Consider the following 26,285-nt stretch of genomic DNA (forward strand, 5'->3'; position numbering starts at 1 on the left):
GTTTAGCTCAGATAAAGAAAATCATGAAAACACAATTTCTATCAAGATTTTCTTTTGTTTGTCTGTGCACTTTAAATGTTGAATTTCAGTGTGAGGTGGAGGCTAATTATAGAATAGTGCAAGATTGCTGTTAGCCAAACAAAATAACGTATTATTATTAAGCATACATGTAATGTAATTATATGAAAGCCACAGATATCCATGTGTCTTTCGTCTAGTATGTTTTAGGAAGTAGAACGAACGATGTTAAAAATTCATTTATTATGAAAATAATACACAGCTGCATCACATGCTGAAAACAAATGGTTTGTATTTTATAAATGAATAAAATAAATGACTCGCTCTTTTAGAACATATCTTACACAAATATAAAAAATAATCACACTGGAATCTACTTTACAGGTTGTATTGTACAAACATTTCTTTTGGCTCTTAACCCTTAAAAAATCTTATTAACCACTCATATGTCATATGCATTATGCACCATATGTATTAGCAAACATGTAAGAGTACTGTGAACATTGCATGAATGACTAATTGTATAGAATTAGCTGAGGACAAAAATACGTAAAATGACAACAAAACTGTTATAATAGTTTCAAAATTAACCAGATGTGTTTTTGTTTATCTAAAATGTAACCACTGTGTCTACCATTTATTTTTGGCTTTTAAACATACACAATATTAATTTTGGATGGATTGAAAATCAAAAACGGAAGATACTATGCAAGTATTTTTGTTCAATGGTACACATTTGTGTGGTTTACATCTGTGGTTCTATTCACGAAGTTGAGTATTCAACGAAATGTGACAACTAGTATCCAAACATGCCATGACCTAGAAAGAACCAAATGTAGTCTGAGTTCGTACATATCTTTATAAATCAGAGATCACATCAATCACCAGCACATGTTTATAAATATATAGCTAAAGAGAGAATAATACCAATGGTATATAACTCGAATGATTTTCTAATTTTAATTTCTCTTGCAAAGTTGATTTTGATCGAAAAACATTGTACATCCATGGATAATAACATGTGATCACTAATTTGTATGTTTGGCGAGTTCATTTCAACTCATTAAATTCTACTGAATAAAAAATATTATAATATATAAAAAGGTTAGATTTTATATTTTATATAAAATTACCCATTAATCATACAAATATTGGTCAGCTAATAAATAGTAATTTTTTATGAACCTTTGAAGCCAGATGCGTAAGATAATATGTACTTTAAGGGTTCATACTCAAATAATGTTTTAAGCAAATATTATTCAATCAGCTTATTTCCGCTAGTTACAAAAAAAATGAATTAAAAAATGTTGTATTAAATATTTGACAAAAATTGTCGGTTAAACATGACAAACAGGAAAGAGAAAAATAAATATTTGTCTTTGCAATGAACCGAAAACCAAACTTTCATAAAACATGTCGTCATTATGAAATACGTTTTATTTTATTTTAAACTTCTATATTTTCATGGCTGAAGCACAAACTCGACACTCGATTATTGTTTTTCAGGAAGTGAAATCCACAAATATTTACGAAACCCGAAACACATTACTGTTTCCCGAACTAAGACAATGAACACCCACGAATGAAAGTACTTTCATAGTACTCATCTTTAATTAAATTATACGGGGAATATATGTTTTTAAATATCTGCTGTAAAAAGTCAATAAAGTAAAAAGAGGCAGACATTGTATACATTTTTCAAAAGATGAAGGTTGAAGTAATAAGTATTCACTTTGCACAAACAATATTAACTTTTTCACTCCCTCAAAATTATCTTTACTTAAACAAAAACATCAGACAAACAAAAAGGGCCATTTGAAGTGTACTTTACTGTAATCTTAAAGCGTAAAAAAAACACCTAATGGTATGCTGCATCCAAGTAAATCGATATTTTTCAATTTTCACATTTTGTACAGATGAGTGCTTTATATATCCTTTCTGATTTTAAATTAATGGCAATATAAACTACCAAACTTCTACCCTTCCTAGCTAAAAAAAATCAAATCTAATATAACAATATTATTAGCCATTGTCAATAAGACGTATAGTTCCAGTAATTTTATTAAATCACTTACAAAATTCTAGCAACTGCAGTTAAAAGATAAGCAGCATATTTATATGTAAAGATTTAAACATTAAGATAATTGGAACAATTTTGGTATAATATTACTCCATTATTTTTTTAAACAAATCACTTCTTTAAACTCAAAAGTCTCTGTTGCTTGTATTTCATCTTCTGGACTATTTCTTTAAACGCTGGCCGTTTTGTTTGACTACAAACACAATAAGAATACATTTAATAGTTAGCTTTTTTGTTTCAAAATCTTCAATCTATTAAACATTGCTTTCCGTTCTATATATATGAATGAGTTGAGAAATGCATTGCAATTTTAAGAAAATAAAAAAAAAACGTGCTTGCACCGTCACAACAAAGGCTTATTTCATTGACTTAAAACCCCCACTTAATATCATACAGTTCATATGGAAATAATGTTCCTGTTTGTTTAATTTTTTCTATACTATTAATTGATATTCTTTTGCAGAATTAACCATACCAGAACTTTTCGATTACAATTCAAACGCAATTTAATAGTGCGTCTTATACACATTTATAAGTTACTAAAACCGTGAGAAACACATCAAGAATAACAGGAAAACAAACGAAAACCAGGAACACTGAAGTGACTATTCTCCTGCTAACATACATAGAAACGAATTAATTGATAATACATTGTAACTCTCATATTTTGAACTTGGTCAATGACATTTTAAGGAAAAGTTTTGGCTTGAACTTGGTGTAATAGCTAGTCGAACTTGGTCTAATAGTTTTATGTAAATCTTAAAAAAATATCGCTGAAGTTCCAAAAACCTTGATAAATCACATTGTATTAAGCCTCACGAGGTTTTTTTTAAACTGTACCATGTGTGCTGTTTGACAATCTGTCTTTTAAGGTTAGCAACAACCATACAAACAAGAGGCTCTCAAGAGCCTGAATCGCTCACCTTAATTCTTTTGGTTAAATCTCTCATCAATGATTATTTTGGCTTTTCAATTTATTTAAATGTTTTTTGGATCGTCCTATTTTCTTCAAAAGCCAAACAAAATAATCATTTTCTCCTATGTTCTATTTTAGCCATAGGAGCTATGTTTCTTGACATACAAGGAAATAAAATATAAAATTTATACTAGATACTCTGGAACTCATTTAGCCTAAGTTTGGCTGAAATTGATACAGCAGTTTCAAAGGAGAAGATTTTTTAAAGTAAGTCAACATGATGAACAAATTGTGAAAAAAGTCTTTAAAGGGCAATAACGCCTTAAGTGGTCAATTGACAGTTTTGGTCAATTTGACTTAATTGAAGATCTTACTTTGCTGAACATTATTGCTGTTTACAGTTTATTTCTATCTATAATTATATTCAAGATAATAAACAAAAACAGCAAAATTTCCTTAAAATTATCAATTCAGGGGCAGCAACCCAACAACAGGTTGTCTGATTCATCTGAAAATTTCAGGGCAGATAGATCTTGACCTGATAAACAATATTACCCAACGTCAGATTTGCTCTAAATGCTTTGGTTTTTGAGTTATAAGCCAAAAACTGCATTTGACCCCTATGTTCTATTTTTAGCAATGGCGACCATGTTTGTTCATAGATCATAACTTCGGATACAATTTACAAACTAGATACCCTAAGGAACATTCAGTTAAAGTTTGGAAGTATTTGGCCCAGTAGTTTCAGAGGAGAAGATTTTTGTAAAAGATTACTAAGATTTACGAAAAATGCTTAAAAATTGACTATAAAGGGCAATAACTCCTAAAGGGGTCAACTGACCATTTCCGTCATGTTGACTTATTTGTAAATCTTACTTTGCTGAACATTATTGCTGTTACCAAACAGTATGAATTAGAATGGTCAATTAAGTATGAAAGGTTATTTGGGATGTTATATATATATCACAATATAGATATATCAGTTCTTATAGCCAGTTTAATCATTTTTCAGGTCAACCTTACCCAAAATGAATGCTACAGAAATACCACACAATTCACTTACTCATATTGCCAGCACTCTAACATAATTTCATAAACTTGTTCATCACAAAAATCTGGCTTCTTAAACCTCATCTTGTCTTCAACCAAAAACTTCAAAATATCATTCCCTTTCCTTGTCTGTAAAAAATCAAAACACTATCATTAAACCAGATGCTCCGCAGGGCGTAGCTTTATACGACCGCAGAGGTTGAACCCTGAACGGTTAGGGCAAGTATGGACACAACATTCAAGCTGGATTCAGCTCTAAATTTGGATTGTGATTAAATAGTTGACACAGCATAGGTTTCTGACACAGAATGAATGTGTTCTAATGAACTTAAAATTTTTGTTTCTCTTAGAGCAATTCACTATGCTGTTGAATATTAATCCTCTCAAAAAAATGTTTGAAGAAATTTTCTTTTTTATTTATGAAATTTCAAATGAGAAAAATTGAACCCAATTTTTTTAATCACATCCCCCTTTCCCTTATTCCAAAACTAATCTCAATTAAAATTTCTAATGGAGTTTGCAACAATAACTACTCATTTAAATACATCATAAAATATTAAGATGTAAAAAAAACTGCTTGTTATCACTGAATGGTAAAGATTATTTTAATTTATCAGTTGGTAGTAAAAAGTGAATATACATTGTATATTGTATATAACAAAGATTTAAGTTGATTCTGGACAAAGAAAGATAACTCCAATTAAAAAAAAATCTTGCTATTGCACAATATTTTGCAATTAGATATTTCTTGCTTACTATTCTGGACAAAGAAAGATAACTCTAATTAAAAAAAAATTTGATATTTCACAATATTGTGCAATTAGATATTTCTTGCCATTGCGCAATACTGTGCAATTGAAAAGACTTGCTATTGCACAATACTTAATATAATAATTTTAGATCCTGATTTGGACCAACTTGAAAACTGGGCCCATAATAAAAAATCTAAGTACATTTTTGGATTCAGCATATCAAAGAACTTCAAGATTTCAATTTTTGTTAAAATCAGACTAAGTTTAATTTTGGACCCTTTGGACTTTAGTGTAGACCAATTTGAAAACAGGACCAAAAATGAAGAATCTACATACACAGTTAGATTTGGTATATCAAAGAACCCCATTTATTCAATTTTTGATGAAATCAAACAAAGTTTAATTTTGGACCCCGATTTGGGACAACTTGAAAACTGGGCCAATAATCAAGAATCTAAGTACATTTTTAGATTCAGCATATCAAAGAACCTAACTGATTCATTTTTTGTCAAAATCAAACTAAGTTTAATTTTGGACCCTTTGGACCTTAATGTAGACCAATTTGAAAACGGGACCAAAAGTTAAGAATCTACATACACAGTCATGACAGTTAGATTCAGCATATCAAAGAACCCCAATTATTCAATTTTGATGAAATCAAACAAAAGTTTTATTTTGGACCCTTTGGGCCCCTTATTATGTTGGGACCAAAACTCCCAAAATCAAACCCAACCTTTCTTTTATGGTCATAAACCTTGTGTTTAAATTTCATAGATTTCTATTTACTTATACTAACGTTATGGTGCGAAAACCAAGAAAAATGCTTATTTGGGTCCCTTTTGGCCCCTAATTCCTAAACTGTTGGGACCTAAACTCCCAAAATCAATACCAACCTTCCTTTTGTAGTCATTAACATTGTGTTTAAATTTCATTGATTTCTATTTACTTAAACTAATGTTATTGTGCGAAAACCAAGAATAATGCTTATTTGGGCCCCTTTTTGGCCCCTAATTCCTAAACTGTTGAGACCAAAACTCCCAAAATCAATCCCAACCGTTCTTTTGTGGTCATAAACCTTGTGTCAAAATTTCATAGATTTCTATTAACTTAAACTAAAGTTATAGTGCGAAAACCAAGAAAATGCTTATTTGGACCCTTTTTGGCCCCTAATTCCTAAAATGTTGGGACCAAAACTCCCAAAATCAATACCAACCTTCCTTTTGTGGTCATAAACCTTGTGTTAAAATTTCATAGATTTCCATTCACTTTTACTAAAGTTAGAGTGCGAAAACTAAAAGTATTCGGACGCCGGACGACGACGACGACGACGACGACGACGACGACGACGACGACGACGACGACGCCGACGCCAACGTGATAGCAATATACGACGAAAATTTTTTCAAAATTTGCGGTCGTATAAAAACTAGAGGCTCTAAAGAGCCTGTGTCGCTCACCTTGGTCTATGTGCATATTAAACAAAGGACACAAATGGATTCATGACAAAATTGTATTTTGATGATGGTGATGTGTTTGAAGTTCTTACTTTACTGAACGATTTTGCTTCTTACATTACAATTATATCTAAAATGAACTTTGCCCATTAGTAACAGAGAACTATATTTGGTAAAAATTTACATAAATTTACCAAATTAATGAAAATTGTTAAAAATTGACTATAAAGGGCAATAACTCCTTAAGGGGTCAATTGACCATTTAGGTCATGTTGACTTATTTGTAGATCTTACTTTGCTGAACATTATTGCTGTTTACAGTTTATCGCTATCTATAATAGTATTCAAGATAACCAAAAACGGCAAAATTTCTTTAAAATTACCAATTGGAGGGCAGCAACCCAACAACCAGTTGTCCAATTCATCTGAAAAATTCAGGGCAGATAGATATTGACTTGTTTAACAATTTAACTTCTTGTCAGATTTGCTCTAGATGCTTTGGTTTCATAGTTATAAGCCAAAAACTGCATTTTACCCCTATGTTCTATTTTTAGCCGTGGCGGCCATCTTGGTTGAATGGCCAGGTCATCGGACACATTTTTCAAACTAGATACCCCAAAGATGATTGTGGCCTAGTAGTTTCAGTGGAGATTTTGTAAAAGATTACTTAGATTTATGAAAAATGGTTAAAGATTGACTATAAAGGGCAATAACTCCTAAACAGGTCAACTGACCATTTAGGTCATGTTAACTTATTTGTAGATCTTACTTTGCTGAACATTATTGCTGTTTACCGTTTATCTCTATCTATAATAATATTCAAGATAATAACCAAAAACAGCAAAATGTCCTCAAAATTACCAATTCAGGGGCAGCAACCCAACAACTGATTGACCGATTCATCTGAAAATTTCAGGGCAGATAGATCTTGACCTGATAAACATTTTTATCCCATGTCAGATTTCCTCAAAATGCTTTGGTTTTTGAGTTATAAGCCAAAAACTGCATTTTACCCCTTTGTTCTATTTTTAGCCGTGGCGGCCATCTTGGTTGGTTGACCAGGTCACGCCACACATTTTTTAAACTAGATACCCCAAAGATGATTGTGGCCAAGTTTGGATTAATTTGGCCCAGTAGTTTCAGAGGAGAAGATTTTTGTAAAAGATTACTTTAATTAACGAAAAATGGTTAAAAATTGACTATAAAGGGCAATAACTCCTAAAGGGGTCAACTGACCATTTTGGTCATGTTAACTTATTTGTAGATCTTACTTTGCTGAACATTATTGCTGTTTACAGTTTATCTCTATCTATAATAATATTCAAGATAATAACCAAAAACAGCAAAATTTCCTCAAAATTACCAATTCAGGGGCAGCAACCCAACAACCGATTGACCGATTCATCTGAAAATTTCAGGGCAGATAGATCTTGACCTGATAAACATTTTTATCCCATGTCAGATTTCCTCAAAATGCTTTGGTTTTTGAGTTATAAGCCAAAAACTGCATTTTACCCCTTTGTTCTATTTTTAGCCGTGGCGGCCATCTTGGTTGGTTGACCAGGTCACGCCACACATTTTTTAAACTAGATACCCCAAAGATGATTGTGGCCAAGTTTGGATTAATTTGGCCCAGTAGTTTCAGAGGAGAAGATTTTTGTAAAAGATTACTTTAATTAACGAAAAATGGTTAAAAATTGAGTATAAAGGGCAATAACTCCTAAACGGGTCAACTGACCATTTTGATCATGTTGACTTATTTGTAGATCTTACTTTGCTGAACATTATTGCTGTTTACAGTTTATCTCTATCTATAATAATATTCAAGATAATAACCAAAAACAGCAAAATTTCCTCAAAATTACCAATTCAGGGGCAGCAACCCAACAACCGATTGACCGATTCATCTGAAAATTTCAGGGCAGATAGATCTTGACCTGATAAACATTTTTACCCCATGTCAGATTTGCTCTAAATGCTTTGGTTTTTGAGTTATAAGCCAAAAACTGCATTTTACCCCTATGTTCTATTTTTAGCCGTGGTGGCCATCTTGGTTGGTTGACCGGGTCACGCCACACATTTTTTAAACTAGATACCCCAATGATGATTGTGGCCAAGTTTGGTTTGATTTGGCCCAGTAGTTTCAGAGGAGAAGATTTTTGTAAAAGCTAACGCCGGACGACGACGGACGATGGACGCCGGACGCCGGACGCAAAGTGATGAGAAAAGCTCACTGGGCCCTTTGGGCCAGGTGAGCTAAAAATATGACTGCATATGGAACCAGATGCTCTGCAGGGCGTAGCTTTATACGACCGCAGAGGTTGAACCCTGAACGGTTGGGGCAAGTATGGACACAACATTCAAGCTGGATTCAGCTCTAAATTTGGATTGTGATTAAATAGTTGACACAGCATAGGTTTCTGACACAGAATGAATGTGTTCTAATGAACTTAAAATTTTTGTTTTCTCTTAGAGCAATTCACTATGCTGTTGAATATTAATCCTCTCAAAAAAATGTTTGAAGAAATTTTCTTTTTTATTTATGAAATTTCAAATGAGAAAAATTGAACCCAATTTTTTTAATCACATCCCCCTTTCCCTTATTCCAAAACTAATCTCAATTAAAATTTCTAATGGAGTTTGCAACAATAACTACTCATTTAAATACAATATAAAATATTAAGATGTAAAAAAACTGCTTGTTATCACTGAATGGTAAAGATTATTTTAATTTATCAGTTGGTAGTAAAAAGTGAATATACATTGTATATTGTATATAACAAAGATTTTAGTTGATTCTGGACAAAGAAAGATAACTCCAATTAAAAAAAAAATCTTGCTATTGCACAATATTTTGCAATAAGTTATTTCTTGTTTACTATTCTGGACAAAGAAAGATAACTCTAATTAAAAAAAAATTTGCTATTTCACAATATTGTGCAATTAGATATTTCTTGCCATTGTGCAATACTGTGCAATTGAAAAGACTTGCTATTGCACAATACTTAATATAATAATTTTAGATCCTGATTTGGACCAACTTGAAAACTGGGCCCATAATAAACTAGAGGGTCCAAGGACCCTGTGTCGCTCACCTGATATATTTATTTACAATTGATGCATGATAAATGCAACTGTTGTACTGTCGTTTAGTTTCAGAGATATAATACTAAAAAGTGCGTTTGAAACCTATGTTTTATTTCAGCCATGTGGGCAGGCAGGGTCATCATACACAGTGGTCCCTGGATATCCTAGTGGTGATTTAAACTAAGTTTGTTTAAATTTGACAGTTGTTTCAGGGGAGAATTTTGTAAAATTTATCTAACGAGAAATGCAAAATAATGAGAAAGTTGTGAAGTTGTTTTGTTGTTGCGCAACCCCCCCCCCCCCCCCCCCTCCGCTCCCCCTTTGCCAAAAAAAACAAAAAAGATATAAAAAATTATCATATAAGGGCAATCTATCCTGTTAATGATTTCTGCAAAATTCAGTTGATTGTGCAAGGGTTGTATAGCCAGCTGAGGTCGTTAAAAACTCTCTTTTGTTGTTGCAGATAGATCTTGACCTGATAAACAATTTTACCACATGTCAGATTTGCTCTAAATGCTTTGGTTTTTGAGTGATAAGCCAAAAACTGCATTTTACCCCTATGTTCTATTTTTAGCCATGGCAGCCATCTTGGTTGGTTGGCCAGGTCACCAGACACAATTTTTAAACTAGATACCCGAATGATGATTGTGGCCAAGTTTGGTTTAATTTGGCCCATTAGTTTCAGAGGAGAAGATTTTTGTAAAAGATTACTAAGATTTAAGAAAAATGGTTAAAATTGACTATAAAGGGCAATAACTCCTAAAGGGGTCAACTGACCATTTCGGTCATGTTAACTTATTTGTAGATCTTACTTTGCTGAACATTTTTGCTGTTTACAGTTTATCTCTATCTATAATAATATTCAAGATAATAACCAAAAACAGCAAAATTTCCTTAAAATTACCAATTCAGGGGCAGCAACCTATAAACGGGTTGTCCGATTCATCTCAAAATTTCAGGGCAGATAGATCTTCACCTGATAAACAATTTTACCACATGTCAGATTTGCTCTAAATGCTTTGGTTTTTGAGTGATAAGCCAAAAACTGCATTTTAACCCTATGTTCTATTTTTAGCCATGGTGGCCATCTTGGTTGGTTGGCCGGGTCACCGGACACAATTTTTAAACTAGATACCTGAATGAAGATTGTAGCCAAGCTTGGTTTAATTTGGTCCAGTAGTTTCAGAGGAGAAGATTTTTGTAAAAGATAACTAAGATTTACGAAAAATGGTTAAAAATTGACTATAAAGGGCAATAACTCCTAAAGGGGTCAACAGACCATTTTGGTCATGTTGACTTATTTGTAGATCTTACTTTGCTGAACATTTTTGCTGTTTACATTTTATCTCTATCTATAATAATATTCAAGATAATAACCAAAAACAGCAACATTTCCTTAAAATTACCAATTCAGGGGCAGCAACCTATCAACGGGTTGTCCGATTCAACTCAAAATTTCAGGGCAGATAGATCTTGACCTGATAAACAATTTTACCCCATGTCAGATTTGCTCTAAATGCTTTGGTTTTTGAGTTATAAGCCCAAAACTGCATTTTACCCCTATGTTCTATTTTTAGCCATGGCGGCCATCTTGGTTGATTGGGTGGGTCACCGGACACAATTTTTAAACTAGATACCCTAATAATGATTTTGGCCATGTTTGGTTAAATTTGGCCCAGCAGTTTCAGAGGAGAAGATTTTTGTAAAAGTTAACGACGACGGACGCAGGACGACGGACGACGACGGACGACGACGGACGACGACGGACGCCAAGTGATGAGAAAAGCTCACTTGGCCCTTCGGGCCAGGTGAGCTAAAAATCTAAGTACATTTTTGGATTCAGCATATCAAAGAACCCCAAGATTTCAATTTTTGTTAAAATCAGACTAAGTTTAATTTTGGACCCTTTGGACTTAAGTGTAGATCAATTTGAAAACAGGACCAAAAATGAAGAATCTACATACACAGTTAGATTTGGTATATCAAAGAACCCCATTTATTCAATTTTTGATGAATTCAAACAAAGTTTAATTTTGGACCCCGATTTGGACCAACTTGAAAACTGGGCCAATAATCAAGAATCTAAGTACATTTTTAGATTCAGCATATCAAAGAACCTAACTGATTCATTTTTTGTCAAAATCAAACTAAGTTTAATTTGGACCCTTTGGACCTTAATGTAGGGGAAAAAAGGGACCAAAAGTTAAGAATCTACATACACAGTTAGATTCGGCATATCAAAGAACCCCAATTATTCAATTTTGATGAAATCAAACAAAGTTTAATTTTGGACCCTTTGGGCCCCTTATTCTGTTGGGACCAAAACTCCAAAAATCAATACCAACCTTCCTTTTATGGTCATAAACCTTGTGTTTAAATATCATAGATTTCTATTTACTTATACTAACGTTATGGTGCGAAAACCAAGAAAAATGCTTATTTGGGTCCCTTTTTGGCCCCTTATTCCTAAACTGTTGGGACCTAAACTCCCAAAATCAATACCAACCTTCCTTTTGTAGTCATTAACATTGTGTTTAAATTTCATTGATTTCTATTTACTTAAACTAAAGTTATTGTGCGAAAACCAAGAATAATGCTTATTTGGGCCCTTTTTTGGCCCCTAATTCCTAAACTGTTGAAACCAAAACTCCTAAAATCAATCCCAACCGTTCTTTTGTGGTCATAAACCTTGTGTCAAAATTTCATAGATTTCTATTAACTTAAACTAAAGTTATAGTGCGAAAACCAAGAAAATGCTTATTTGGGCCCTTTTTGGCCCCTAATTCCTAAAATGTTGGGACCAAAACTCCCAAAATCAATACCAACCTTCCTTTTGTGGTCATAAACCTTGTGTTAAAATTTCATAGATTTCCATTCACTTTTACTAAAGTTAGAGTGACGACGACGACGACGACGCAGACAACGACGACAACGCAGACGACGACGCCAACGACGTGATAGCAATATACGACGAAAAAATTTTCAAATTTTGCGGTCGTATAAAAAGCGGTTATTGGGCCATAACCCCTATGCAGAGGCATCTGACAATTTTGATCTAAATGTAACTTAGATACATTGTAGATCTTGTCATTCTGAACATTTTTTGCCCTTGTCAGATTTTCTCTATCTGCAACAGTTTTCAAAATAATAATCAATATTTGCATTTTACCACTATGTTCTATTTTTAGCCCTGACGGCCATTTTGGTTGATTGGCAGGGACATCGGATATAAATTAGAAACTAGGTACTCTAAGGATGATTATGGCCAAGTTTTGTTCCATTTGGCGATATTTGTTAAAAACACTAAAATCGGTCAAAAATCAAAGGGGCAATAACTCCGAAAAGGAGTCGTCTGTTCACTTCGGCCATATTGAATATTTTGTAGAGCTTCAAGTACTGAACATTTTTGTAGTTTAAAGTTTTTCTCTATCTACTATTAGGCGAGTGACTTTAACCATAAAAATAAATTTTTAATGCACCTACCTAACACACGGCTAAATTATATATCATTTGAAAGCTACACATCTGTACTATCTGTTTTGCCCGGTCGTAAAAAAATCGTACGGTGCAATTTCCGTCAAATCAAGATCAAAGGCCAAGGACGAATAAGTGCATATTTTCTAAGATTTCAGCCTGATTGCATACTATGACTTTTATATACTAAATTCACATATGCAAACAATTTAAACTTTTAGTAGAGAGATTAACAGTCATTATTCAAATGCATTTTTTAATATTTAAAGCGTGTTTTTGACAGATAGCACATGTTTCCTGAAATTCGAGTAAAAGTTAACAAAATGTGTGAAAACCCAAATTTTTCTTTCTGGTGCAAATGCTAATCAATTAAAACTAAGTAAAACCCTGTAATGACTATCAAAGAAGTTTTTGACATCATAAAATTTCCTAAAATTATGTTTACTTCTAATCAAACAGCAAATCATAACAACTCATACAGTTGCCCAAAATACCGCCATCTGCGAAAAAACAGCTTTTAAGCATTTCTTCCTATTTAAACATTGTATGTGGTCAATATAAGATTTAATAAACAAATTCTTAAGAATCTGAAAATTTTAGAGTAGAAAAAATATGTGCGCGAATCATCTTATTGCTTGAAATAAAGGGGGTGAAACTAAAAGATTGCAATCTGCATTGTAACTACCAGACTGAAATAAACATATTTCGACTTTTCTAATTGTTTGATTTGTAGCTTCATCATAAATATTGATGTAGTGAAAAGACCTTTTATTTATTTAATGTGAATAGAAAATTTAGACCAAAATAAATAGAAAATAAATTGATGAAAATTGAAATTTCAAAGAATTTCAAAAACTAGTAAACACATTATAAAACTTGACTACTTGATCGCTTAAATTGCGTTGTTCATTGTTTACATGCATTAATTCGTCAAATAAGAATACTTTTGAAGAAAAAATATCCTTTAATACGCAACGATTCTAGTTACAACTAGACTTCCTGAATAGCTTGAATGACTAGTTCATTTTTCATACGAGGATGACTTCATGCAAGAGTTTCTGATGACGACTGAAAAGAAGCTATCATTATCTTGAAACTTCACGTTCCATCATATAGATGATGTCATCTCACTGAATATCGCAAAATTTGTGACAATGTTGGACTCGTATTTTCAATAAAAATAAAAGACTCAAAAGATACAGGTTACTCTATCACGTATCTTGAAATCGATGATGAGGGTTGGTTGAGAACAAGTTTTACGACAAAAGAGATGAGCATAAAACAACCCATAAAAACACCCCTTACTACCAAATTATAAACTTTTCATTTCAATGTAACAACATTATAGCAACGCCTGCATATCTATACTACTAAAGGAGAGACCGATATGAGCCTCAACTCCTCTGAAATAAAGGCAACTATAGTATACCGCTATTAAATAGTCATCAATCGATTTACTAATAACTGAAATAAATCCGGGTCACAAAGCAAAAACTAGGAAAACGCATCAATTATAAGAGGAACACAACGATATAACAGAAACACAGAACTGCTACAAAAACAAACGCCAACATACAAAGAAACAATTTATTCGATACCAACTGCCATATGCCTGACTTGTACAGGACATTTGAAGAAAAATGGTGGTTTAAACATGTTTTAAATCAGAGTTCAAATGCAAAGTTGAAATCATCCCTTTGAAAATTTCATGGACGCCACTACGAGTTGGTTGCAATTATGAGATATCTGTTTCGCCAGATGACGACTGATAAGTTCCATCGACGTAACCAAATTGCCGTCATTTCTGCCGTGAATGTCACCAACCGAATAAGGCTTGGCACCGAGTTAGGAAATACATGAGCCACAAGACGGGTAAAAGAGAGTCGTGGTGTATTGGTTAGTGCATCGGACTACTAACACAAAGGTTCCTGGTTCGTTTCCGTTCCGTGATGAAAATTTCAGGGACTGAATTTTCGGCTCTTCCTTGACACCATTTGTGAGTATGGTCTTGAGGAAACGATGAAAGTCCGTCGGAAGGGGACGATAAATGGCTGACGTGTTAAGAGAGAGCCATATCTCTTGCACGTTAAACACACCTTTGTAGATTTCGAAAAAGAGCAGGCTAATGCCGCTACAAGGCAGCACTCGCACCCGCAAAGTGGAAAGCGATTAATTTAAGTTGCAAAACTTGTTTCCCCAATCCACTATAAATAAATATGTTTAAACTAAGACGGGTGTCACTTATGGAACATGATCTGCCTACCCTTCGGGAGCCCCTGAGTTCACTCAAAAAATGTTTTTGGGGATTTGTGTTACTCAACCTGTAGTTTTATATGTTGTGTTTTGTATACTGTTGCTTGTCTTGTTCGTTTTTTGCCCGGCTTTGTCAGGTCGTTTTTAATTATGAGTTTGATGTCCCTTTGATATATTTCGTCACTATTCAAGTAGTAAAAGGTTTAAAAATTGTAGATCAGTGTAGCTAAATGTATCATGATAACGAATTGGTTCTATATATATATGATCGTGAGCAAATTAAGTTTTTTTCGCGGATATTTGTCTTATTGCGTTAATCTTCTTCACTTTACTTCGAGGTGATTTTTTGGCTGATTTTCATTACTGCAAGTTAATGTGTTTAAAGTAAAATAATACCAAAGGGACAATCAACATCTCAAACCATGAATCAAATAAAGTTAATTAAAACCATGAACAAAATAAGATTAAAGTCCAAGAGATTAACAACAGTCCAAAAAACACAGCATACCATGAAAACGAACACTCCTAAAACAGCGAATGATCTTATGAGGTCAGGAAGGGTATTTAACTTTTTCATTTTGTTATTTCACAACTGCTTATAGTGTTTTACATACACAATGACATGCATTTGTATTTTTAAAGCTTACGTAGAAAATACTCAAAGCATATTTTATTCAAATAATTAAAACACATTTAATATGACTTACTATAACACGATTTAAAACTAAATAAGAAGCAGCCGCATTTTATTTAGTTCGTTTACATCCCGCTTTAGACAACCAAGTGTTTCTAAACAAGGTTACTTATTTCAATGTTGCCTACGATTTAGTCGCAAAGTAATATTTGCATTTAAACAAGATTACAAAAAGTAAAACAGTTTGACTTCGTAAAAAACATATTTTAACCTCAATTACCTCACATATATTCTTTTCTTACTTTAAATACCCCTTCTTTTATTATGGAAAATCATTCTCCTCCCTGATGTTCACAATTAGCTATGTGCTATTTTAACATAGATTAACAAAATGATCGCTATTTGCAGATGGCAGATTTTTGGGCAACTGCAAACACTTCAATAGAAGGCTGTTCCATGAACAATAATTAATAATTGCATCTTAAAATTACAAAACAAATATTCCTTGACCTAAAACATATACATTTATCTATTTTTTTAGCATTCAAATATCGATTCCCCAAGATATATTTTGCTTTTTGAATAATTTTTCATTTTTTTTAGGATTTGTGATAAATTTCAATTTTCTGGAAATTTTGCGCATCGAATCTCTTATTTTCTGTTTGATTTGGAAATTATGTATCATGTTCCATAAAGTTCATATGATCTTCTGGAAAATTTTATAGTACAAGGATTAGAAAATGGCGTTTTATTTAGTAATCGCAAAAATTGGAATTTTTTTTCATGACCTTTGACCTTGATTTAACAAAAATTGCACCGTACGATATTTTTACGACCGGGCAAAACAGAAAGTACAGATTAACAGCTTTCGATTGATATATTATACAGCCGTGTGTTAGGTGGGTGCATTAAAGTCGTTAACTAAGCGTCTTTTTGAAATAAGTCACTCGCCTATATAGTTTAAGCGATAATAGTCAAAAACGTTAAAATTGGCCAAAAATCGTCATTTATGGGCAATAACCCCTATGGCGGGCATCTGACACCTTTGATCTAAATGAAACTTAGATAGACCTTGTCATTCTGAACATTTTTGCCTTTGTTGGATTTTCTCTATCTGCAACAGTTTTCAAGATAATAGTCAATATTTGCATTTTGCCCCTATGTTCTATTTTAGCCCTGGCTGCCATGTTGGTTGACCGGCAGGGACATCGGATATAAATTAGAAACTAGATACCCAAAGGATAATTGTGGCCAAGTTTTGTTCCATTTGGCCTGGCAGTTTCAGAGGAGAAGATTTTTGTAAAAGTTAACGGACAATGGACAAACTAGCCAAAAATCGTCATTATAGGGCATAACTCCAACAGGAAGTCAACTGATGATTTCAGATCTATTAAGTTTTTTGTAGATCTTGTCCTGTGGAACATTTTTGCTGTTCAAACTTTTAATCTATCTATAATAGTTCAGGAGAAATTTGTTAAAAACACCAAAATCGGTCAAAAATCAACATTAAGGGGCAATAACTCCAATAAGGAGTCGTCTGATCATTTCGGCCTTATTGAATTTTTTGTAGAGCTTCAAGTGCTGAACATTTTTGCAATTTAAAGTTTTTCTCTACCTATTATAGTTTAAGCGATAATAGTCAAAAACGTTAAAATTGGCCAAAAATCGTCATTTATGGGCAAAAACACCTATGCGGGGGCATCCGACACTTTTGGCCTAAATGTAACTTAGATAGATCTTGTCATTCTGAACATTTTTGCCCTGTCGGATTTTTTCTATCTGCAACAGTTTTCAAGATAATAGTCAATATTTGCATTTTACCCCCATGTTCTATTTTTAGCCCTGGCGGCCATGTTGGTTGACCGACAGAGACATCAGACATAAATTAGAAACTAGATACCCTAAGGATGATTGTGGCCAAGTTTGGTTCCATTTGGCCTGGACGTTTCAGAGGAGAAGATCTTTGAAAAAGTTAACAGACGGACGGACGGGCAGACAGACAGAAGACAGACGACGGACACCAAGTGATGGGAATAGCTCATGGGATGGGGCCATGGACTCAAAATAGCATGGGCAAATGGGATGGGGCTTGGGGATGGGTTCTTGCTAATATAACTTTCTTAAAGTAAATTTATTGACTCTCAAGTATAGAAAAGTTAGGTGTGGTGTAAATCTGTCCCCAGCTCATGAAATAGGCAAAGGACATTTGAGCGAAAAAAGTGGACATTTTAGCGGCTAATATTTTAATACTATATTTAAATCAAATAATTAAGTCGATTAGTACTTGTATATTAATATAACTATGGCATAACATGCTTGTGTAATTTCAATATCTAAAGGCACATTTTTCGCATATAATTAGTTGACAGTATTGAATTTGAAGACTTGCTGGCATAAACTGGACGATTTTTGGTGAACTTGAATTGAGTATACTGGCAGAACTTGATACAGTAATATCTCTGTCTCAAATCAGACATCACAATATATTTGTACAAGGACAGTGGAAGATTTTGGAAATAAATAATTGAACCCTCATTCTGATGAAAATATAAAAAACCAGATGCTCCGCAGGGCGCAGCTTTATACGACCGCAGAGGTTGAACCCTGAACGGTTGGGGCAAGTATGGACACAACATTCAAGCTGGATTCAACTCTAAATTTGGATTGTGATTAAATAGTTGACACAGCATAGGTTTCTGACACAGAATGAATGTGTTCTAATGAACTTAAAATTTTTGTTTTGCCTTTGAGCAATTCACTATGCTGTTGAATATATTTTTCACATCCCCCTTTCCCTTATTCCAAAACTGATCTCAATTCAAATTTCTAATGGAGTTTGCAACAATAACTTCTCATTTAAATACATCATAAAATATTAAAATGTAAAAAAAGTGCTTGTTATCACTGAATGGTAAAGATTGTTTTAATTTATCAGTTGGTAGTAAAAGTGAATATACATTGTATATTGTATAAAACAATGATTTAAGTTGATTCAACTACTATTCTGGACAAAGAAAGATAACTCCAATTAAAAAATTTCTTGCTATTGCACAATATTGTGCAATTAGATATTTCTTGCTATTGCGCAATACTGTGCAATTGAAAATACTTGCTATTGCACAATACTGTGCAATTGAAGATTTCTTGCTATTGCGCAATACTGTGCAATGGAAAATTTCTTGCTATTGCACAATACTGTGCAATTGAAGATTTCTTGCTATTGCTGAATACTGTGCAATTGAAAATTTCTTGCTATTGCACAATACTTAATATAATAATTTTGGATCCAGATTTGGACCAACTTGAAAACTGGGCCCATAATAAAAAATCAAAGTACATGTTTAGATTCAGCATATCAAAGAAGCCCAAGAATTAAATTTTTGTTAAAATCAAACTTAGTTTAATTCTGGACCCTTTGGACTTTAATGTAGACCAATTTGAAAACGGGACCAAAAATTAAGAATCTACATACACAGTTAGATTTGGCATATCAAAGAACCCCAATTATTCAATTTTTAATGAAATCAAACAAAGTTTAATTCTGGACCCCGATTTGGACCAACTTGAAAACTGGGCCAATAATTAAAAATCTAAGTACATTTTTAGATTCAGCATATCAAAGAACCCCAAGGATTCAATTTTTGTTAAAATCAAACTAAGTTTCATTTTGGACCCTTTGGACCTTAATGTAGACCACTTTGAAAACGGGACCAAAAATTAAGAATCTACATACACAGTTAGATTCAGCATATCAAAGAACCCCAATTATTCAATTTTTGATTAAATCAAACAAAGTATAATGTTGAACCCTTTGGGCCCCTTATTCCTAAACTGTTGGGACCAAAACTCCCAAAATCAATCCCAACCTTCCTTTTATGGTTATAAACCTTGTGTTTAAATTTCATAGATTTCTATTTACTTATACTAAAGTTATGGTGCGAAAACCAAGAAAAATGCTTATTTGGGTCCCTTTTTGGCCCCTTATTCCTAAACTGTTTGGACCTCAACTCCCAAAATCAATCCCAATCTTCCTTTTGTGGTCATAGACCTTGTGTTTAAATTTCATTGATTTCTATTCACTTATACTAAAGTTATTGTGCGAAAACCAAGAATAATGCTTATTTTGGCCCTTTTTTGGCCCCTAATTCTTAAACTGTTGGAACCAAAACTCCCAAAATCAATCCCAACCTTTCTTTTGTGGTCATAAACCTTGTGTCAAAATTTCATAGATTTCTATTTACTTAAACTAAAGTTATAGTGCTAAAACCAAGAAAATGCTTATTTGGGCCCTTTTTGGCCCCTAATTCCTAAACTGTTAGGACCAAAACTCCCAAAATCAATCCCAACCTTGCTTTTGTGGTCATAAACCTTATGTTAAAATTTCATAGATTTCTATTCACTTTTACTAAAGTTAGAGTGCGAAAACTAAAAGTATACGGACGACGACGACATAGACGACGACGACGACAACGACGACGCAGACTACGCCAACGTGATAGCAATATACGACGAAAAATTTTTCAAATTTTGCGGTCGTATAAAAATCCATGGCACATGAAAATTAAAAAAAAATATGCCTAACTGAATAAAATGAATTATTGCATTTACTGAAAATAAAAAAAAAGATGTGTCTTATAAAAGAATAAAAAGCTTCGCAGAACGCAGCATGATACGACCACAGTGGTCAAATAAGTGTTCATTTGGGCAAGCGTTGACACACTACTTAAATGGACACAATAATATGCTGGACACAGTAATATGCTGGACAGAAATTTAGACCCTTGTAGCTCCGAAACGGTAAGTCCCAGCTAAAATTTGAAAAGAATCATACAGGTTGGAAATTTCGTAAACCAAACGTAACAAGAGTGCACACGCTGAAACGTCTGGCCTGCTCTCCATTATCACTTCAAATGGGAGGAAATGGACCTAACCATGCAAAAATACCACTTACTCACAGACCTATGAAATGAGGTCAAGGTCAAAAGAATTATGTCAGACAGACATGTACACCCTAAGACCAATCTATAAACAAAATATAGTTACCCTACCACTTGTAGTATTAGATAAATGACGTAAGTACTATGTGGAAGTACTGAAGAATGAAATTGTGAATTCTACTTTCGAAGCCATTAACGCGACTGAGCGTCAAATTGTAGAGCGTCATATCATCGCTACAGATAAGCTTAGGGCCGGTACTGAACATTCTAAAGTCCCCACCATGTATTGGTTACCAAAACTTCATAAAAACCCATTCAAATTCCGTTTTATCTCGGCGTCCAGTAAGTGCACTACAACTAATATTTCTGTCCTTTTAACTACTGCCCTCACTACTATAAAGGAACTCATTATGCAATAAAGCTTATGAATGTAACGGTACGAACTATTTCTGGAGTGTAAAAAATTCTTTGGAGGTTTTGGATAAATTACATGCTTTTGATAAGCCTTTTGAATCTGTTGACAGTTATGACTTTTCCACACTTTACACTACATTTCCACACAACCTAATTAAACAGAAATTTTCAAATTTGATTAATGGTCTTTTGATGAATCTGATTGCAAGTATATTTATTGTAACCGTTTTAGATCTTTTTTCTCTAGTGCTAAAGACAAATATAAAAGGTACACTTACTGGACATGTGAGGAGATGATAAATTCTCTCAATTTTCTTCTGGACAATATATATATCCGGTTCGGTGATAAAGTTTATAGGCAAGTTGTAGGAATCCCTATGGGCACAAATTGTGCCCCGTTAATTGCAGACTTGTTTCTCTATTATTATGAGTCACAATTCATGGTAAAACTCAGTAAAGATCCTGCTAAACACCATTTAATTGACGAATTTAATAATACTTATCGTTATCTTGATGATATTTTTGCTTTAAATAACCCGGACTTCTACAAGTACACTGCAGAAATTTAAACTAAGGAACTGACATTGAATAAAGCTAATACAGACAGTTCACGATGTCCTTTTCTGGATTTGGATATTTCTATTTCACAAGGATCCCTTCATACTTAAATTTACGATAAGAGGGATGATTTCTCGTTCCCTATAGTTAATTTTCCCTTCCTTGACGGGGATGTACCGTTAGCGCCATCATACAGTGTTTATATTTCCCAGCTTGTTAGATATGGACGTGTATGTGGCGACGTTTCAGATTTTAATGAACTTAATCTTTGTATAACTGATTAATTATTAAGTCAAGGTTATCGTTACCATAAATTAATCAAAACTTTTACTAAATTCTTCCGTAGATACAAAGACGTTGTCACTAAATTTAATTGTACTTGTAGGAGTCTTATTAGGAACGGTATATCACATCCTTCCTTCTATGGGAATGTTGTGAATAAAGCCAGAAAATTTAAACGTAATCCTTTGGGACTCACTAGCCACTTGAATAAACTAATTTGTAAAGGTTATTGTCATAATATTGTTGTTAGATCTTTACAGATTGTGTTTTTTGGTACCGATATAGACATGCTGGTCAACAGTATAATTCGAAATTAAGTCTTTATTACTATCCTACAGCTTGCCCATAATTTATTTGTTATTTTTTGGCATGTGCACAAGGTCCTGTTTTCTTTATCTGTCGATGATTTTTCTGCACTAAATCATGTTTGACGTGTAGTAATTGATATTTTAGTTCTAGAAACTTGACTTGCTTACCAGTTGTTTTTTGGATTTTGAACTGGCTGGTAGTTAGCAGCAAGTACACTATTGAGGTCGATACACTTGTTGTCTTTTGTCTTCTTTGTTAATGTTTTAGTTATTGTATTTACCTTGTAACTGTATCGTTTTCTAGAGTTAAATCCTTTTCTTCTGGTTTTTATTGTTTGTTTTCTTGTTATATTGTTACACCACTATCCCAGGTTAGGGGAAGGGTTGAGTACTCACAAACATGTTTAACCCCGCCACATACTTTATGTGCCTGTCCCAAGCCAGGAACCTGTATTTCGGTGGTTGTCGTTGTCTTCATGTTCTCATTGTTATTTTTGTATCATATATCCTGAGAATAGGCCATTTGTTCTTATCTTGAATTGTTTCATATTTTATTGTTTAGGGGCCTTTTACAGCTTACTTTACGGTGTGGATTCTTGTCCATTGTTGAAGGCCGTACGGTGACCTGTAGATGAATTTTTATTTGTAGTTCAAACCTTTGCGGATGACTGTCTCATTGACAATCATACCACATCCTCTATTTTTATTTTAATCACGAAAACTTAATGTTGGTCGCTGAACCATGAAATGAGGTCAAGGACAGGTGAACTGTGCCAGACAGACATGTTCGCCTTAAGACCAATCTATAAACCAAATATAGTTGCCCTACCACTTGTAGTATTAGATAAATGGAGTTAATCACGAAAACTTAACGTTGATTGCTGAACCATGAAATGAGGTCAAGGACAGGTGAACTGTGCCAGACAGACATGTACGCCTTAAGACCAATCTATAAACCAAATATAGTTGCCCTACCACTTGTACAGTGGCGGATCCAGGGGGGGTTCCGGGGGTGCGCACCCCCCCCTTTATTTTTGACGATCAATACATTTGTATCGGGACATATGTTTTGCACCCCCCCCTTTGCCCTGGGTTAGCACCCCCCCCTTTCGAAAATTCCTGCATCCGCCCCTGTTGTAGTATAAGAAAAATGGACTTAATCACGAAAACTTAACGTTGGTCGCTGAACCATGAAATAAGGTCAAGGGCAGGTGAACTGTGCCAGACAGACATGTATGCCTTAAGACCAATCTATAAACCAAATATAGTTGCCCTACCACTTGTAGTATTAGATAAATGGACTTAATCATGAAAACTTAAAGTTGATAGCTGAACCATGAAATGAGGTCAAGGACAGGTGAACTGTGTCAGACGGACATGTACGCCTTAAGACCAATCTATAAACCAAATATAGTTGCCCTACCACTTGTAGTATAAGAAAAATGGACTTAATCACAAAAACTTATCGTTGATCGGTGAACCATGAAATGAGGTCAAGGGCAGGTGAACTGTGCCAGACGAACATGTACACCTTAAGACCAATCTATAAACCAAATATAGTTGCCCTTTCACTTGTAGTATTAGAGAAATGGCCTTAATCACGAAAAACTTAACGTTGGTCGCTGAACCATGAAATGAGGTCAAGGACAGGTGAACTGTGCCAGACAGACATGTATGCCTTAAGACCAACTATAAACCAAATACAGTTGCCCCACCACTTGTAGTATTAGATAAATGGACTTAATCACAAACTTAACGTTGATCGCTGAACCATGAAATGAGGTCAAGGACAGGTGAACTGTGCCAGACGGACATGTAAGTCTTAAGACCAATCTATAAACCAAATATAGTTGCCCTACCACTTGTAGTATAAGAGAAATGGACTTAATCACGAAAACTTAACGTTGACCAACATAAATTTTCAAGAGGTCAGTGAACCATGAAAATGAGGTCAAGGACAATGGAAATATGCCAGACAGAAACTTTATATCATGAGGCATCTATATGCAAGATATTAAACATTCAGCTCTTCTAACTTCTAAAATATAAAGTTTACAAGAGTGCACACGCTGAAATGTCTCACCTGCTCTCCATTATCACTTCCAATGGGAGGAAATGGACCTAACCATGCAAAAATACCACATACTCACTGACCTATGAAATGAGGTCAAGGTCAAAAGAATTATGTCAGACAGACATGTACACCCTATGACCAATCTATTTTTTTGGGTAAGGTGAGCTAAAAATTTGGACCCGTTACATCTATTGAGAATGCTAAGGATATATACACAGTGGAAATAATGGACTTATGTAAAGTAACGATGAGCCATTCCAGCCAACTTTTGCACCACATTTTGGGCATACTTAGACATCGGTAGGTCAAAAGCTGTCTTTGGTGGTTGCTCCTCTTTTTTTACTTTTTTTATTGGCAAGTATCTACTTAGTTCATCTTGATATATTGCAAGAATATCACCAGGCAGTTTTTCCTGAAAGGTTGACTTTTTAAGCCCAACAGCTTCAAGATCTTCTGCTGAAACACAGTTTTGGAAGTTTTCAAAATTTAACACCAACCATATACAAATGACTGTTCCAACATTCAGACTTTCATCCTTATTCCAGAGAGCCATGTTTTCAGACATGTAGAGTCTGTCTTGTGTGCAGTTGTACATCATAATTCTTAGTTTAACATTTGAGACTAAGAAAGATGGAATACAGAGATTGTTCAGCTTTGGATTCAGTTTTGACTGATAAAAAGCATTTGTAATAGTTTGAGCAAAAGTCTGTATCAAATTCTTTTCATTGGCAAATCCCTGATCTTTTTTCACCTCAATGCTTGTAGTGAATACATCAGGGCTTAAATTTGAGCCTTCCCCACCAGCTCCCATTTCATTCTGTTTATCATTCGTGACTTTTAACCTTTTTGCATCAGGTTCTCTCCACTCATAGTCTTGAGTTTCTTCATCTTCAATGCTCTCATCTTCATCTTTTTTAACTTTGACAGTAGTTTTATTAACTATGATATCAGGAAAACCATACCAAACTTTGTGATGTCCTTAAAAGAAACAATAATCTGGAGTTTAAAAAAACCCTTAACCACCAAACTGTCTAAGGTCTAAATTGAAAATAGGTTTGTTTATTTGCTGTTGACTGCTTTACGCTCCTTCAGTTTGACTCTGAATTTTTTTTTTATATCGCAGAATTATTTTGTGTTTATTTCTGTAAGCAGATTCATGGATTTCCACTATTTGTTTTGCCATAACATGCATGTATCGTTTCATCAAAGTGCTAAGAAATTTCTTTTTTTTTTTTGAGTTGTATAATGTTACATGGCTAAGTATTCAGTATAGTGTTGTTAGTGTGTGACAACATGTATGATTTTAAAAGTAGCTGTTTCAATCTTAATAACATGATTTTCTGAAAGGAGAATGGTTCTAGTTTAGGGTTTTACATGTAAAAAGATAGTTATTTAGTCAGAAAACATAAAATTAGACCTAAATAGCATGTTGGACAGAGGTTATGTTGGACGTAACAGGACATTGAAAAATTGAATATTTTCCTTTTATATGAAGGCCTAGTTAATAAATATATCAATTTTTCTCTGACAGTTCATAAGATCTTCAATTAAAATATATCATTTTGTTAAATTTTTCAAAAACTAACTTATAAGTTGGAAAAATCTTAAAATATGTCGGACAAACGGCATTTTTGGATGAGAATTTGTTCCATTTGCATCATTGAAAGTCAAAAACAAAATCAAAACTATGCTGTTTATACTAATATCTACAGCTGGTGTTCCTCAGCAAGAGGTAAAATGGTTCATTATTAAATAAATGGGTAAAACAAAACCATAAAAAACTGTAGAACAAACATAGGACAGATTATATTCCCTGTCGGACTAACATAGGACAGAATTCATTAATTTACTGATCCTAATGGGAATTTAAAAATGGGCACTTCTTAAGAAGAGACTAGGAAGGGTCTGAGAACTATTTTTTAGTTTATGTGGACTTGTTAGTTGTTAACAAGGTTCTTTTTACTTTTAAAAAGCTGTTACGTCCGACATTAGAA

The 26,285-nt window shown here is 33.7% G+C and overlaps 1 protein-coding gene and 1 long non-coding RNA gene across 3 annotated transcripts in view; both read right to left on the reverse strand.

Annotated features, from left to right (window-relative positions):
- Positions 1–242: 242 nt before the first annotated feature.
- Positions 243–23,182, reverse strand: LOC143084946 (uncharacterized). Its single transcript, XR_012981215.1, has 3 exons — positions 21,100–23,182; positions 4,078–4,193; positions 243–2,291 (listed from the first exon to the last, which is right to left on the reverse strand). It is a non-coding gene; the product is annotated as an uncharacterized LOC143084946 (long non-coding RNA).
- Positions 23,183–24,518: 1,336 nt separating this feature from the next.
- The window catches only part of LOC143084934 (uncharacterized), a 42,129-nt gene continuing 40,362 nt past the window's right edge, over positions 24,519–26,285 (reverse strand). For both annotated transcript variants that reach the window (XM_076261023.1, XM_076261014.1), the window contains exon 3: positions 24,519–25,269. In XM_076261023.1, coding sequence (XP_076117138.1) covers positions 24,524–25,269 — 746 coding nt within the window. In that variant the 3' untranslated portion in view covers positions 24,519–24,523. The remainder of the gene's footprint in view (positions 25,270–26,285) is intronic.

This window comes from Mytilus galloprovincialis, chromosome 1 (assembly GCF_965363235.1).
Source record: "Mytilus galloprovincialis chromosome 1, xbMytGall1.hap1.1, whole genome shotgun sequence".
NCBI lineage: Eukaryota > Metazoa > Mollusca > Bivalvia > Mytilida > Mytilidae > Mytilus > Mytilus galloprovincialis.